Here is a 16,326-nt window from a genome sequence, read left to right on the forward strand (position 1 = left end):
GGCCTTGGGGAATGCTAAGGTCCCTTTAGTCTCTTTCCTGACTCGGTTTCCCTTTTGCTGTCCAATGTCTCCTCTTCTCCCAGTCAAGGGCTCCTGGGAAAGTCCTGTGCCCCTGCCCGTCACCCACCAACTCAGCCGCCTACCTGGCAGACACAGGTGGTACACTCATCACCACCCCCACTGAACACGGCCCCGTCTGCATACCACCGGCCATGGAAATAGCATCTCACTGTGGAGGAAAAAGGAAGAGACAGCTTAAGGTCTTTGGGCAGCTAAAGAAACAGGTAAGGGGGTCTCTGGAAAGAAAATGCACCCCTACAATACTCCACGGCTTGCCCAAACCCAAGAGCCCAACCACTGCTACCCTCCAAACCCTCAACTATAAATAAAATTAGATCGATGCTTAAAAACTGATGGAGAATGAAGCACACACAAAATAAGGTCCTTAACCAAGAAGACAGGGAAGCCCTGAATAACTAAAGAGTAAGTGGGACTTCCCTGGCAGTCCAGTGGTTGAGACTTCATATTCCAACACAGAGGGTGCAGGTCCAATGCTTGGTTGGGAAACTAAGATTCCACATGCCTTATGCCAAGAAACCAAAACCATAAAACAGATACAATACTGTAACAAATCCAATAAAGACTTTAAAAATGATCCACATTTTTAAAAAATTTAAAAGAGTAAGAGAAAAGAAGAAATGAAAAAAGAGGGCCCCAGACACCTGCAGCCAGGTCTGGGAATGCCATCATTCCCTGGATAGGGTTGGGGAGGATTCAGTAAAAACCTCTTATCTGAACATCCCTCACCCCTGCTGGTAAAAAAAAACAACCTTAAAAACTGGCCCAGGCTCCACCTGGGTTCAGTCAGAGAGCACTGGGTTCAAAACCTAGCTTCTCAACTCGCTAAGGGCAAAATACTAAAGTTCTCCTAAGCCTCAGTTTTCTCATCTGTAGAATGGGGTTAACAGTTCCTACCTCAAAGGGAGCATATTGCCTATTCAAAAAATGTTTTAACTAAAAATAACATTCAAAAGTTAAGAGGAAAAGCAGTATTTAATAAGAACACTAGCTCTGAAGTCAGGTAAACTTGACAGCAAGCTCTGCTCCTTTACTAACTGGCATGTGCTTTTGGGCAGTGATGACCTCTCCGAACCTCAGTTTCCTCATCCATAAAATGGAGCTATGAATAGTACTCCCTCAAGGCTGCACCACAGGGATTAATGAGATCAAGGGCTGGCAGGCACCCCACACAGCAGCAGCCCAGAGCCAGCAGTGACAGCCATGACGTCATTTCAGGAAAGAGAAGCCCATTTTAACAAAGAAGCAACTCATGAGTGGGGCAAGGGAGACCCCCTCCCAGCGTCAGGGCAGAGCCATGCCAAGGGTGGACCCAAACCCCTTCCTGTCAGTGTTGAACGCACCACCCCTGTCTGGGGGCAGGCCAGGCTCTGAGCCCAACCTAGCATCCAAACTGCTGTGTACACAGTAGGTGATCAATTAAAACTGGCACTTTGAGACTTCCCTGGTGGTCCGAGGGACTATACTTTCCCTGATTAAGACTTCACTTTCCAATGCACAGGGCACAGGTTCGATCCCTGGTCCCTGGCTGGGGAATTAAGATCCCTCATGCCAGGTGGTGACGCAAAAAAGAAAAAAAAAAAGCACCCTAAAATGCTTCACTTAATCTGAGTTTCCAGAGCAGAAATCAAAGTCCTTGCTCTCTCCTGCGCTCAGTAGTTCAGTTCAGTTCAGTAGCTCAGTCGTGTCTGACTCTTTGTGACCCTGTGGACTGCAGCACACCAGGCTTCCCTGTCCATCACCGACTCCTGGAGCTTACTCAAACTCATGTCTATAGAGTTAGTGATGCCATCTAACCATCTCATCCTCTGTGCTCACTCCCCCTCAAAAAAAAACATACTCAAAGTACACCCCTCCACCCTCACCTACGCTGCTGTCCTCATCCTGCAGAGTCCCTTACCTGGGATGCAAGTACAGCAGTCTGACTTCGGGGAGGCCTGGCAGGGGTCGGGGGGACACTCAGGGGAGATGCAGGACACGTTTCCAGCCTGGGGAGGTGAGAGGTGGCATGGAAAGAGGAGGATGGACCGTCAAGCCCATCAGAACCAGCTCACTCCCTATTTCACACCACCCACAGGACTCCTCTCCCACACGAAAGTCTCCTAAAGGAAGCCATCCGAGACCTTTAAATGCCACCATGGACACAAGGGATGCAGGCAGGGACCCAGTAGCAGGGTTTATTATGGTACTGGTTTCCAATATCCCACTTTCCAAGACGAGGGGCATAACAGAAAGCAGAGCATGCTGCCTTCCTCACGAAAATGGACGAGCCTAGACCCCCAGGGTACTGTCCCCCATGGCACTTTCCCCTCCCATGGCACTGCCCCCATGCCATTCCCTCCTATATAGCATTCGGAAGCTCTTGGAAGGATGCTAGGCAGTGAGGAAGAGGTTACTCCACGTTCCTGTGCATCTGAGTTTTGAACCAAGTCACTGATACTGGCCAGAAAATTAAAATTCAATTTTCAAAAACTGAAGCTAAGACCGAAAAAAGGTCCCCAGTTTTGGAGTCAGCCAGACCTGAGGCCCAGGGTCTGCTCCTCCTACTCTGGGCAGAGCATATCACCTCTCTGAGCCTCTGTCTCCAGTGTTGTTGAGGATCGCGTGAGATGCGATCAGGCACAGAAGTAGTTGGTCACTACAAGAGCGTGGCACGTGGGAAGGGCTCAGTAAGGGTGGTGGTAGCGGTCTACGTGCCACCCTCCCCCATTTTACATTGCAGCTCCATCAACCCTGCCAGGCTGGGGCCACTTTGAAAGACTACCAGAGGCAGTGAGGATTGGTGGGCAGAGCCTAGGCTTGGACGCAGACAGACCTTGGCTCAGATTCCAGTTCTGCCACCTGCCAGCGTCAGTCTTTGCATCTGTCGAATGGGGACAGTAAAGCCAACCCTGAAGAGCTGCCAGGAGCCTCAGGGGAGGAACTAGATGGAAAGTACCAAGTCCCCAGACTTGTGCGCACGGGGTGCTCATGAGCCAGTCTTCAGGACAGCACCTGATTGCATCTGGCACACAGTAGGAGCTTAATAACTATTCTTGGAGGAGTGCACTTGCCTCTTGCAAAACACTAACGAGCTGAGTCTGTAACGGGCCTTCTCCCTCCTCATGTGGACACCTTTATTGTGCTGGCAAATATTTTGCCTGGAGAGAAAAACAGCCTCCCTGGTAGGAAGTTTCCGAAGGAGTACCCTCCCCTTCCCTTCCCAGACAGATGGACCCTGTTTGCCTGTTGGCTCTTTTCTGCTCAGCAGAAGCCTCCCTGACCCCACAGACTACTGCCTTCCCATCCCCCACGCTTTTAACTGTGACAAGTTCCAACCCAAATCCACAGCCTAAGAGCTCTCCCTCCATTCAACTAGCTCACCTTTAACATTCCGTCTTTCCCTCTTCCTCTAGAGCCCCCAAAGGTTAAGAAAACACCCAAGAGGCTTCAGGAACCTTGGGATGCTCACCAGACAGACACAGACGGTGCAGTTTTGGTTAGGAGGTGAAAAAACGTCCCCTTCAGCCCGGACGACGCCACTGTGAAAACAGCCTTTGAAAGACAAACAGGAGTGGAGACATCAAACCTCTTCAAAGGAGAGGAAGCTGGAGGTCTCATTCCTTTTTCAGGCATAACGTACCCAGAACCTTCTCTCACTGGCTTTGATGCCTCAGCAGTGGCCAGATCTAGGTACTTAGAATTGTGGGGTCCTAAGACCCCTGGAAAACCACAGGAAACACCCACTTACAGTGCCCTGGGAAAGTCCTATTCATGTCTGATAAGCCCAGAACTGTGTTGAAAGTATGGCCCTTTATTCCCATAAAGCAAGAAAGGCAGCCATACAGCCCCAGGTTCCAAACCTGGCCTGCCACCTGAGTGGCCTTGGACTTGGATGTGTCACTTAACCTCTCTGGGACTCGGTTGTCTTTTTTGTTAAATGGAAACACCACCACATGCCCCGCAGGGAACCTGGAAGGAGCCACAACCTCAGATGTAATGTAGACAGCAACTGACATTTAGGGCTTAGTACACAGTAGAGACAACAGTAAAAGATAACAATCATCGTTAAGAAAATCAGTGAGTTGCATTTTCATTTCACTGCTGCTCAAAGTGCAGCAGCATCAGTATCTTATCACCAGGAGCTTCTCAGAAATGTAGCAGCTCAGGCCCCTCTCTACAGCTTCTGAATGAGAATCTGCATTTTAACAAGATCCCCAGCGATTCACGTGCATGTGTGTGTGCTCATTTGCTCAGTCGTGTCTGACTCTTTGCGACCCCATGGACTGCAGCCCGCCAGGCTTCTTTGTACATGGAATTCTCCAGGCAAGAATACCAGAGTGGGTAGCCATTCCCTTCTCCAGGGGCTCTTCCTGACCCAGGGATAGAACCCAGGTCTCCCCCATTGCAGGCAGATTCTTTTACCACTCAAGCCACCTGGGAAGCCCGCAATTCCTGAGCAGGGTGAGTTTTAAAGCACTCTGCTGAAGGACTTGTTAAGATTTGACGTCTTTATCCTAACAGCAATGAAAGCAAATTTTAAAAATTGTCAGCAGATAGTGGGAGGGAATCAGGAAAGTGATACAATTTATGAACAATTACTCTTCCTGCAGTTAGGAGGGGGACTGGGACAGGGGAGGGGACTGCAAACTGGATATGGAGAAACCTGGTGAATGAATGAATAAAGCTTAAAAAAGGATGTCCTTAAGATGAAACCTTCCCCTTGGGAACACAGATACCAGTGGTTCTCAAAGTGTGGTCCTTGGACCAATAGCATTAGCTTCACCTGGGAACTTGTGAGACATGCAAATTCCCAGGACTTATCCTATACCTGCTAAATCAGAAGCTCTCGGGGCTAGGCCCAGGGATCACCCTTCAGGTGATATCAAAGTTAGATAACTGTCTTTCAGTTGCAGAAAGGCAGGAAAAAGGAAGAGGCAGGACCTTGCAGGAAACTCACAGCCTTCCCTGGACCAGCTCCCACCTGTACACGATGGGCAGCACCCTCCATCTCTGGAGGGAATCGGGTGGGAGCAAGCAGCTTCACACGTCACCTTTTCACAGGTCACCTCCCCATCCTAGAAGCAGAAACGGAAGTTCCAGCCACCACGAGGCCCCAGACACCGGGCCAGGGAAACCCCAAGGACCTCTCACACCCACCTCACACCAGCACTGGGAACAGCCAGGCTCTGTCCAGCGACTCCCTGACTCATACGTGGCCCCTAGGTGCCAACAGGCAGAGGGTCCTGGTGCCAGCCGTGTGGTCTCCGGGCCCCTGGGCAAGGGAGGGGTCACCGCCGTCTTCTCCTGGAGTTGTGCGGGAGGTCTGAGGGTTCCCAGCAGAGAGGGATGCGGCACGGGGGTGGCCACCAGGGTGGACAGCAGCGGCGTTGGGGCGGAAGGGGAGAACGTGGACAGTGCAGGAGAGGGAGGTGGTGGTCGTGTGCTCCTGACTCCAGTCGGGGACCCTGGAGCCCCAGAAGGAGGGCTGTGCCCGGGGGAGAGGGCGGGCCGGCCTGCCTCTGGAAGCAGCAGGAGCATCTTAGGAGGGCGCTGTAGAGGCTGCAGGATGGCAGACGGGGCCAGCACAGCTTTGGGGAAAGCTGAAACAGAAACACAGAAGGGTCTGGAAGGAGGCAGCAGGGGCAAGAGGCGCGATTCGCGGGGCGTGGACTCGGGGCCACCATCACACGGCGCTGAACATCTCTGGGTCAGTTTCTTCATCAGCAGGACAGGTCTAACGCCACCAGTTCAACCTCAGACTTATGGGGCTGCAGTGACGATCAGGAAAGAAGATTGATGAAGAAGTACCAAACAAGCAGACTGAAGTTATGAGTTGGTGATGCTGGCAGTCAGAAGCTTCGGCCACTGCAAAATCAGAGTCTTCTCCCTTCCCCTCCTCGCTGGCCACAGAGGAGACTCAGGATCCCTGAAGCCCTCAGGGATCCATCCCGGGAATGACCCTTCCCTACTTCTGTGTCCCGACAAGTCGGCAGTGTCTCCCCTGCTCCCCTACCCAGATGGGGCTTCCCACGAGGAGATGCTGAGGCTCAGGAGAAGGAAGAGCCCAGGGTCCTCTCTGGTCCCACCCTAGACAGGCCAGCTTACAAGATGTTGCCTCCTCCAACACACACACACACACACACACACACACACACACACACACACTCACATACATGCTTAGGAAAGTGCACATTTTCCCTGCAGATGGACTGCCCAACAATCTGAAAGAGAGATCCGACCACCATGAGAGAGAGGAGGCAAATGCGGGGCAAAGGTAAGAGGAAAAAGGGAGAATCACAAATCAGAGTGCTCCCGGGAGAAAACAGGCTGGGCAGGGAAGGGGAACCTGGGTGGCCAAGCTCAGACCAACACGGGCAGTCACACCATGGAAAACTGGCCCCGAGACTAGACAGAACGCCTTGGATATTGACACGATATTACACAGACGTTTACAGGCACGCTGTTAAAGCATGGCAGAGAACTGATCCCACACTGTCCGAAGTGTCCCGCGGAGCCCAGGTTACTGGGACTCCTACATCAAAGGCTTCTCTATCATTGATTGTTTTTTGGTGGGTTTTTTTCCCTTTACTATTTGGGGGAGAACAGTAGGGCTGGGGAAACAGTGAAAGGAAAATAAAAGAAGGATGGGTAAAGGGGAAAGAGACAGAGAAGATGAAAGGTCGGTGGTGGAAATAACAAAGATGAACTGAAAAAAAGTTCCTGCGGAAGGAAGAGGCACCGCGTCTCCTGCGCTCAGCGAGAGCAGACAGAGGCTGGGGGCGGGGCCTAGAGCCGGGGGCGGGGCCAGGCGCTCACCTTCACAGGACACTCGGTCAGCCCGGAGCCGGAAGCCAGGTCGGCAGGTGCACAGGAAGCTGCCCACGGTGTTGTGGCAGGAATGGTGACAGACTCTCCTCTCCAGGGGCCTCCGACACTCGTTTACATCTGAGGGAGAGCCTCGCTACCGACGGCTGCCTTGTCGGGGCTACCAAGCTATCCTTCCTCCACTTCTTAGCCCAAAAGACCAGGGAAGTCTCCCTGCCCCAGGGCGATGACGTGACTCAGATGTCTGGGAATGGGGCTGAAGTCTAGTGCTGGTCCCCTTGGAAGGTCTGTACATCCAGTAGGCATTTAATGGATGCACCAGTGACTCACACTCCAGCACTGTGCAGCAGCAATTAAGTGCTGGCTGGTGGGGATGGGCCCCCATTGGGAATCTCGGCTCCAAACCCTCCACCATCCCAGTGCTGGGCATCGGGTGCTGTGGGCCCTCCTGAAAAAAGAGTCTCAAAAAAATCACTGCACTGCTCAGGGCAGGCTTCAGGACAAACACCCAACTCTGCTAGAACAAGGTCTTTCTTCAGGCCCATGGGACCCCACCTTCAACCCATGAGCCAAGCTCAAGCCAAACATGCCAATCCCTTTCTGGAAATTTCTACTAATGGGCTGAGAAAACAGGGGTCTCCTTCTAAACCAGAGGAACCAAGACATAACGTGCTTTATTTACCAAGGGGAGCAAAGGCAGCCAAGAAAATGGGTGAGCAGAGAGGAATCCTTGGGGTGTATCTGGGAGAGGGTGGAAGAGGAACATAACAGGATGAAAGTGGCATATGGCCAGGAAAAGTCCAAGACAGGGTCTTCCATCAGGAGCCACGCCAACCCCAGGGCAAGGCAGGCTCTGAGCAAAGGCTCAAGCGATTGCAGGCTCCAGGGAACCAAGGAGGTCCAGACTGTTGACCTTTCCCTGTCCCTGGGCTCACCCTGTCAGTCTTCCTGATTGGCAACCTAAATATGAAGACAACAGGGTCCCTGCCCTTACCTACACAGGAGTGCCGGTTGCCATGGAGATGGAAGCCAGTTCTACAGGAACACCTGTAGCTGCCAATGCTGTTTTTACATCTCTGCTGGCAGGGGGTCCCAAGGCATTCATCAGTGTCTGGAAGGGAACAGGACATGGCTGGAGCTCATTTCCCTGTGGGGTTTTGGAAACATACAGTCCTCTCTAACTACCTCTCTCATCACCATCTCCTACCAGACTCTTAACCCCTCTCCTTCTCAAAACCCACATCCAGTCTATCAACTCCTAAGTTCTCCGTGGACCAGCCCACTTCTCTCCATCCTCACTGCCATATCCTAGCCCAGGGCACCTTTGTCTGTGGTCTGGAGGATAACAACAGTGTTGTGTGTCTCTCTGCCTCCCCCTGTGCTCCTCCCAAGCTACCCTCTACACAGCCTCCAGGAAGTTCTGACAAAGAGTGCCTCTGATCAAGCTACTTTCTGCTTAAAATCTCTCCAAGGCTCCCACAAGTACTAATGCTACACCATAGCTCACAAGCCCAGGGCTGCCTTTCCAAGCTCCCTCCTTCCCCCTCACCTTTACTTTGGCCTAAATTCTGGCCATTTTCCAAATGCACCATGCTCTTGTGGCCCTCCTCCTTTACACATGTTCTCCTATCTGCTTAGAATGTTTTCTCATCTTGTCTGGCTGGAAAACTCCTACTCATACCTCAAAACCCAGCTTCTATACCACCTCCTCTGTCAAAGTCTCCCCAAGCCACCCCTTCAATTTTGTTTGAAATTAGGAAAAAACTGAAAATAATCTGTATATTCATCAATAAGAGAAGAGTTAGTAAACTATGAGATATTTGCACTGCAGAGCACTAGGCAGCAGTTGACAAGAATAAAGCAAATCTGTTGACCCTGATGTGGAAATATCTTTAAGATGGACTGTTGAGGGGGAAAAAGCTGATGGAGGAATGACTGGGTTCAGATCTCAACTCTAATATGATCTTGACCAAATTAATTTCTTTCAACCTCACTATTTCTACCAGGAAAATGGAAATAAAACAGTACCAACTCCATAGGACAATTCTGAGGATGAAATGAGAAAATGTGTGTTAAGTACTTAATGTGGTGCCTGGAACACAGGATTTGAATAACTATTAACTCCCTGTGTCTCTTATCCTTCTGTCTCTATAAGGGCACATGTGTGTCTGTTCATGTACTGGGGAGAGGCAGGCAGGGCACTCATCAGATTGACGACCAAGTGCTATTCAACTGCATTCTCTCCAAATTCATGTATGGAAGCCCTAACCCTCAATGTGATGGTATTAGGAGGTGGGGTCTTTGGGAGGTAGATGAGGTCTTGAGGGTGGGGCCCTCGTGATGGGATTAGTGCCCTTAGAAGAAGAGCCATGAGGACCTCACTGAAGAACCTCACTGTTCTTCCCCTTCCATCAGGCGGGGCACTGGAGGGCAGGATGCTTTCTACTGGCTGTGTGTCTCCAGAGCCTGGCCCAGCACAGGGGCAGGTGGTGACTCTATCACAGCATGGCCTTGCACATGACATACCCCCATGTGTCACAGCCCTGTCCCCTCAGCCCTCCCTCGTCTCAGTGGCCTCCTCGCTCTGCTTAGCCTGCTCCGCCTGCCCCTGGCCCTTCCCCCTGCCTCTCCCTCCCCTACCCCCAACCCTGCAACAATGGCAGCAGCAGTTTCTACTGAGTCGTGGTCCAGAGCAAAGGCCTTAGTGTCAGACATGCAACCTGACTCCCCCTCCTCCTGCTGTCGGAATTGCTTGGGCAAGCCTCATCCATAAAGTGAGGATGAGAGCACCATCTCCTGGAACTTCCCTGTCAGTCCAGTGGTTAAGACTTTGCGTTCCCTGCTCAGGGAACTAAAGTCCCACATGCCAAGAGATGCAGGCAAAAAAAAAAAAAAAAAAACAGAGAGAGCAGCATCTCGCTTAGAGGACCGTGGTGAAGGTGACATGCAGTCATGCCTGGAGAGCACAGGCTGGGCCTGGCAGGGGCTCGAGGTCCACATCAGAGCCTAAAAGCTGTGGCGACAGCATACAGCCTCACTACCCCTCCCAGAGCCGCTCACCTTGGCAGCTGTGGCGGTCCGCAGACAGCTGCATGCCCGGCCCACACTCGCACACGAACCCGCCTTCCGTGTTCACGCAGTGGCCCTCGCAAGAGGAGCTTAAACATTCATCAATGTCTGGGGAGAGAGGAAACACTCTTGCATAGCTCACTCTGAACATGCTTTGTTTGTGGGGAGAGACTGCATCCCACAAGGACCCTGAGCCCACATGAGGCATGCCCCACTGCCACCCCAGGAAGAAAGACACTAGGTAAATCTTCTGGTTTTAGGGGCCCCCAGTCCAAGAAAGAAGAGGCCATGGGGCCAGGCCTCTTCTGACCCACATAGAACAGATGACGGGAGAGACTGGTTGAAACAGAACCATTTCCAACAGTTCCACCTGCAAGGCAACCCCAAAAAGGCCAGGGGAATGGGCAGGAAGGTTGATTAAATTCCCTTCAGTTCTTGTGGAGCACCGCTGGCATGCAGTGGACCTGGAAGGGATCTGTCGAGGACACAAATGTGACTAAGACACAGTGCTGGCTCTCCAGACGGTTGAAGCCTGAGAACACAGGAGTCATGACGCACACCCACGAGAGGCCAGTGTGGGGCAGGGGTTATGTATGTGCCCCACCAGGGGCCGCCCGGCACAGCAGGTGTGTGATGGAGGAGACATGCGCTGAGAGGACCAGGTGGCATCAAGAAGGGAGCTGTCGAGTGGAGCTTCCAGGGAGCACTGGGAACAAAGTGGAGGAGTCGGGGAAGGGGGGGGGACAGTCTGGTGGGAGGCTGAGTTGGAGAGGTGGTGGGTTAAGGTTCAGTTGTGGGGCACAAAGGAGCCCCCAGGCTTCTGTCCAGGGGGAGCCAATAGTGCTTTAGGGAAGTTCAAGCCTGGCAGGGGAGGGGGCTGAGAGACAGAACCACCGCCCCCTCCCCCGCCCCCGCCCCAACACCAGCTTCAAAGCATCAGACCTACGAGGTCAGCTCCTCCCACTCCAATCTACTCTGCGCACCTGAGTCTCCCTTCCACCCCTGGTCCCCATGCCTACTGGTCCCCTCCATTCTCCTTTCTTGCTCTTCCCACAGCAGGCAACTTTGGGACTATGCCCACTTCCTCTAAGACATCCCCCCTGACTCACCCTATCCCACCCCAGTGACTCCCCTGCCCTGCACTTGCTTTGACATTGGCCTCTGGCTTTTCCTTAGTCCAGTTTGCCTCTGCAAGGAGAAATGTGTCTGGAAAGTATTTCAACCTTCCGAAAAAGGCGGGAAAGGGGGTGGGGGAGGAATAAGCACCAAAACCCCTTCATGGGACCTTTGACCCAATAGTCTTCCTTCTGGAAATAATCAGAGAGGCCGACTAGAAGCCATTTTACTGCAGCATTACTCATAGCAGCCAAACATTGCAGACAAGCTAAGGATGGAGAGCACAGAAGTAGGTACTTAGATTACAGAAGCCACATCTGCAGCCATTAAAAGTGATGTTGTAAGGACTACTAATATTTCCTGCTCACAGAAGAAAGTGAGAAAAACAACGAACGAAAGTGATAGATAAGGTATGATCCCAATTTTATAAAACAGACAGAGAGGCATGCCTGGCACACAGTCCCACACACACAAGTACACATACAGACCCAGGGGACGAGGGCAGGAAAAGAAAATAACTTCATTTTAGTAACAAATATCTCTGGGTAGGAACTTCTGGGACGTGTTTATTTTCACCTTTATACCCTTCTTTTACTTTCCAAATGTTCCAAAGTAAGTTATTTTTTATTTTTATATTCAGGGGAAGAAATGTTTATTTTCACAAAATGTTAGAAAGGCACAAGGGTCAGGGTGGGGGTGGCTTGCAAGCTCTCTGGAAAGACAAGTAAGAAGCTGGTCACAGTAGCATCTATGGGGAAGGTAACAGACTTGGCCTATAGGAAATTTTTTGAATCATGAACAAATAATACTTTTACAAAATAACTATTGAGTTTATCCTGCCTCATCGTTCAAATGTCACATTCTTGAGGGAGTCTTTTCCGGTCCAGCCCACCTCCAGCCCCAGTTCCCTGTGCCCCTGTGGGCCCGGCACTGTGCACTCCTCCAGTAATGGTCCCATTAGGTGGGACTGTCACTGTCCTTACTCACCTCCCTGCACTATATCTTGAAGCAACATATGAGCAGAGACCGCCCGCATAACCCCAACCACAGGTCAGTTCCTGGTCCCTAAGACACGTTTGATAGGTATTTGTGGAATAGCCAAAGGGGCAGATTCCTTGTGTTCAGCTGCCCACGTGCCCACTTGCAGACTTCAGAGCTGCTCCCAGCTCGGCTTCACTCCAGCATATCCCAGGAGACTGGCCTCGGACGACAGGGAGGAGACCCCTTCCCACCTGCCTCTCCCTGCTGCTCCCAGGCCTCTCACCAGTACACCTGATGCCAACCGCTGTCTCGGTCATGGAGAACCCCACGGGGCACACTCGGGCCACCTCCTGACAGCCGCCGTGGTTACAGGTGAGATCACAGCCGTATTCCCCGCAGGGTCCATGGGCTTCTGAAACAATTACCACACCTGTGAGCATGCACCATGCAGCAGTCCCAGCCGCCCCCCCTCCACCGCTCCCCCCGACCCGGTTTCTCCTAAATTCTGTAGGGAAGGGGGCCCTGGAAGCAAACAGGACTGAGTTTAAATGCAGCTCTGCCACTTACTGGCCATGTAACCTTGGGCGAGCCACTAGCTTCTGCACCTCAGTTTTCTCATCTATAAAATGGGAATGAGAATGCCTACCTCATAGGGTTGTTTGAAAATGATGCGCTAGGGCACAACTGCCCAGTGCCCGGCACAGTCTCAGTGTAAACAGAGCTCTTCCCATCAGCCAGGGCCCGCGCCCCCAGTTACCTGGGCAGGTGGGCCCTTGCTCTCCGTCCTGGCAGGAGCAGACATTGGGAGCGATGCAGATGCCACTCCCACAGCCAAAGGAGCAGAGGGCTGAGAGGAGAAACACAGGGGAGGGAGTCGGGGCTGGAGCCCTCCAGCCTGCCCCTCAGGCCAGCCCAGGGAAGGCGCACCCTGCTGTGGAGGACGTTTGGGGCACAGGGACAGGCACTTACGAAGGGTGCAGTGCCCACTGCCCATGGAGGGCGCCCAGCCAGGGCAGCAGCCACTCCCGAATCCCGAGAGGCAGACGTGGGGGCCCAGCCGGCGTCTGCAAGAGAGGAGAGAGTACCTTCCATGTTCTGTCCTGGGGGTCGGGGGAGGATTCATCTCCTGGGCAGTGAAAGCCTCCCAGCCAGTCAGTAAGTCACTCAACCAACACTTCTGGAAACCCCCACCTCCACCCCCAATGGACAATGAGAAGTTTCCAAAGAAAAATGACCCAGATGGTCTGTCCCTCCTGGAGGCAGGACAAAGACAAAGTTGTAAGAGAACAGACACTAGCTGCCTGTATATGCCTGTCATGTGGACACTTGCTCTAAGAGCAAGGTGGGCCCCCAGAGCTGAGAAGGGAAGACTGCAATGGATGAAGAACCCCAGGGACGACAGCCTCAGGGCCTTTGCACTTGGAGTTTCCCCTATCAGGAGGGTTCTTCCCCAAACACACACACAGAGCACCCCCTTTCCTGTAAAAGTCTCTCTGCTCAAGTCACCTTCTCAGAGGGGCCCTACTTGTGCACCCTTACCTCACTTTATTCTGCTTCATAACACTTACTTCCTGTGACAGTGAATTATTGGGTTGGACAAAAAGTTTGTTCCATAACATCTTAAACATTTTTGCCAACCCAATACTCCCTAGTTTATTGACGTACTCACTCCCCGGCTCCCCTACCATACCCTGAGGACAGGGGCTTCATCTTCTTGCTCAACTCCACACCAAGGGCAGCATCTGGCACATAGTAGGTGCTTAATCAATGGCAGTTGAGGGCAAGGTTGAGAAGGGATAACAAAAGAAGAGAGGGGAGATGGTGAAATGTCATTCCTCGGGTGACATCTCTGGGAAGGGGGAGAGGGCGCCGGTGAGCTGCCCAAGGGAGTGAAGGGGAACCCAGTGTACCCAAGGCTGGGTGAGGCGAGGCAGTCCAGCCATGAACAAGCCATTTTCTCCACCTTCAAGGGGCAGACAAGGACCCATGTATAACAACAAGTGCCATAATGTTACAGGCTAGGGAGGCCCAGGGAGCACAGGAGTGGTTTCCTCAATTGAGGCTGGAGAGAGAATGGGGGCAGCCGGTGAGAGTGGAGGAATGTTCCAGGCAGGAGCGGCATGTGCATGGGCCTGGAAGGGGTCAGAGATGATGACAAGAACTGGTTCTGGGCTGGGCAGAGGATGATGAAGCCCAGCCTAGTTTGAACTTGGAATCCTAGTCCAACAGAATAGGGACAAGAAATCTCCCCCAACAGTGTTTTGCCTGAGACTGAAGACTGATGGGAATATCCTGCCAGTCGGGCAGTCTACGGGCTTCCCTGGTGGCTTGGGGAGAAAGAATCCACCTGCCAGGACAGGAGACGCGGGCTCGATCCCTGGGTCGGGAAGACTCCCTGGAGAAGGAAATGGCACCCCACTCCAGTATTCTTGCCTGGAAAATCCCATGGACAGAGGAGCCTGGACGGTTCCTCTGGGGCCTTTGGGACCCCAAAGAGCTGGACGCGACTTAGGGACTAAACAACAGCAATAGGCAGTCTACAGAGCATCCATGATGCGCAGCAGGCACTGGGGACATGGATGGAAAGACAGTCAGTCTGGTCTTCTGGAGAATAATCAGTGTCAAAAGTGACAAGTATTCTGGAAAGGGAAACTCTGGGCACAGGGTAAAACAGAAACGTCTGCAGAAAACTGTCCCTGGAGCCTCCAAAAGCTTTTTCCCTCTCTGAAGTCATCGCACAGAAGGGGCCCTGGAAGGGGGTGGGGGGTGCGGCAGGGATGTCTCACCCGCTGCCCTCGCGGGAGCGATTAGGCAGCAGCCTGAGAAAGAGGCTCCTCAGATGGGGCTCTCAAAGGGACAGGGGGGCCACCAGAGCGGCGGATGGAAGGATGCCCGGGAGGCCACTGGAGCCTCATCCTCAGGTGGGCAGGGAAAGAGCGCCCCAAGGGGCCGAGGGCGGGCGGTGACGGGGACACAGGTGGCAGGCAGCAGGGCTCTGACACGCCGGCGGAGCGGGGCGGATCTGAGCAGGAACTGGCGGTGGCTGCGGAACACACGTGCGAGTTGCGAGCCTGGCGGGGCCGCCCCCCTGCGCGCCCCCCGCCCTCGAGGCCGTGGCCGCGGGCCAGGCCGCCCGCTGACACCGTGTTCCCTCGCTTTGAGCATCACGCACACACGCGCTCCGCCCGCGGCGACCCGGCCCTCCCAGGAGGAGACACGAGGGGAGGGAGACATCAATCGGGAAAGAGCAAAGGGACAAACACCCCACCCCCGCCCGCGTGCACACACTGGCAGAAACCGAAACATAACCTAGAGAGACCCGGGCGGTTCCAAGGTCCACGGCGGGCAGGGAGCCTGGACGCAGGCAAAGCCCCCCGTCGCGGAGCGGCCAGCGCCGCGGGGCAGGCCAGGCACTGCCTAGGCAGAGCCACGGGTACGTTTGGGAGCGAAAAGCGCGCCAGTCCTAAGACTAGCTGGTATGTCCCCGGCCCCCTGGCCAGGGATCCGCGCTCCACGGTACTCAGAAGGGCTCACCTAGCGTCAGGGTCTCCGGTCCCCCCGCCAGATCCCAGTCAGGATAGCCCCGGTCAAGGGCGCAGGACGACCACCCGCCCGGACCACAAGCTGCTGTCCCTTTGTCCCGACCTCCCAGGCTCGCCCGCGCCGACAGTGCCCCGGGCGGGTGCCCGGACCCGCGGCTCCGGGACGCCCCTCCGCGCCTCGGGGCTCCGCGCCGGTAGCGCTCCGGCGAAGGCGCAGAGGAGGGGTGCGGGGCAATTACCTCTCGGCCCCGAAGTGCCCCGGCGTCTTCCTCCCGGTGTAGCCGCGGGCCGGGGTGCCCGGCAGCAGGAGCGCGACGCAGGCGGCCCGGAGGAGCAGTCCGGCCCACATGACCGGCGGCGGCGGGTCCCCCCGGCTCGGCTGGGCTCCGGCGCCGCGCGCGGGGGAGGGGGCTGCGGGCCCTCGCCCCTCCTCCTGGCGCCGCGGGGAGCGAACCAGCGAGCCCCGAGCTGGCACGCGGAGCCGAGCAGGGGGGCTGGGGACGCCGAGAGGAGGCGCCGGGGGCCGCGAGGGGACGCGGCGAACGGCTGGGGGTCTGTCGCACCTCGAAACGAAACACACAAAAGGCAGCGGCGCCCGCCGGCCCGCCGGTGGCCTCCAGGGGAGGCGCGGAGCCCGGGGCGGGGGCAAAGATCAGGGACCCCTGGGGGCGGGGTTTCGTCCTCGGCCCACACCCCCTGCCCGGGTTTGGGAGTCGGCTTCCTGCGAAGGGCT

General features: G+C 54.4%; 1 protein-coding gene across 8 annotated transcripts in view; it reads right to left on the bottom strand.

Annotated features, from left to right (window-relative positions):
• Nucleotides 1-16,326, bottom strand: part of VWCE (von Willebrand factor C and EGF domains) — a 34,796-nt gene that overhangs the window by 14,480 nt on the left and 3,990 nt on the right. For 3 of the 8 annotated variants that reach the window (XM_060404012.1, XM_027959590.2, XM_027959588.2), the window contains exons 1-12: nucleotides 15,833-16,173; nucleotides 13,021-13,115; nucleotides 12,809-12,898; nucleotides 12,335-12,463; nucleotides 9,946-10,062; nucleotides 7,880-7,996; nucleotides 6,877-7,005; nucleotides 5,218-5,660; nucleotides 5,042-5,135; nucleotides 3,530-3,612; nucleotides 1,979-2,066; nucleotides 144-229 (exon numbers count right to left, since the gene is read on the bottom strand). In XM_060404012.1, coding sequence (XP_060259995.1) covers nucleotides 144-229; nucleotides 1,979-2,066; nucleotides 3,530-3,612; nucleotides 5,042-5,135; nucleotides 5,218-5,660; nucleotides 6,877-7,005; nucleotides 7,880-7,996; nucleotides 9,946-10,062; nucleotides 12,335-12,463; nucleotides 12,809-12,898; nucleotides 13,021-13,115; nucleotides 15,833-15,942 — 1,581 coding nt within the window. In that variant the 5' untranslated portion in view covers nucleotides 15,943-16,173. Of the gene's footprint in view, nucleotides 1-143; nucleotides 230-1,978; nucleotides 2,067-3,529; nucleotides 3,613-5,017; nucleotides 5,136-5,217; nucleotides 5,661-6,876; nucleotides 7,006-7,879; nucleotides 7,997-9,945; nucleotides 10,063-12,334; nucleotides 12,464-12,697; nucleotides 12,899-13,020; nucleotides 13,116-15,832; nucleotides 16,174-16,326 lie in introns of those variants that run through there. The other 5 variants (XM_042238187.1, XM_042238188.1, XM_042238186.1 and 2 more) reach the window with 3 other exon arrangements.

The sequence above is a fragment of the Ovis aries genome, chromosome 21, assembly GCF_016772045.2.
Source record: "Ovis aries strain OAR_USU_Benz2616 breed Rambouillet chromosome 21, ARS-UI_Ramb_v3.0, whole genome shotgun sequence".
Lineage (NCBI taxonomy): Eukaryota > Metazoa > Chordata > Mammalia > Artiodactyla > Bovidae > Ovis > Ovis aries.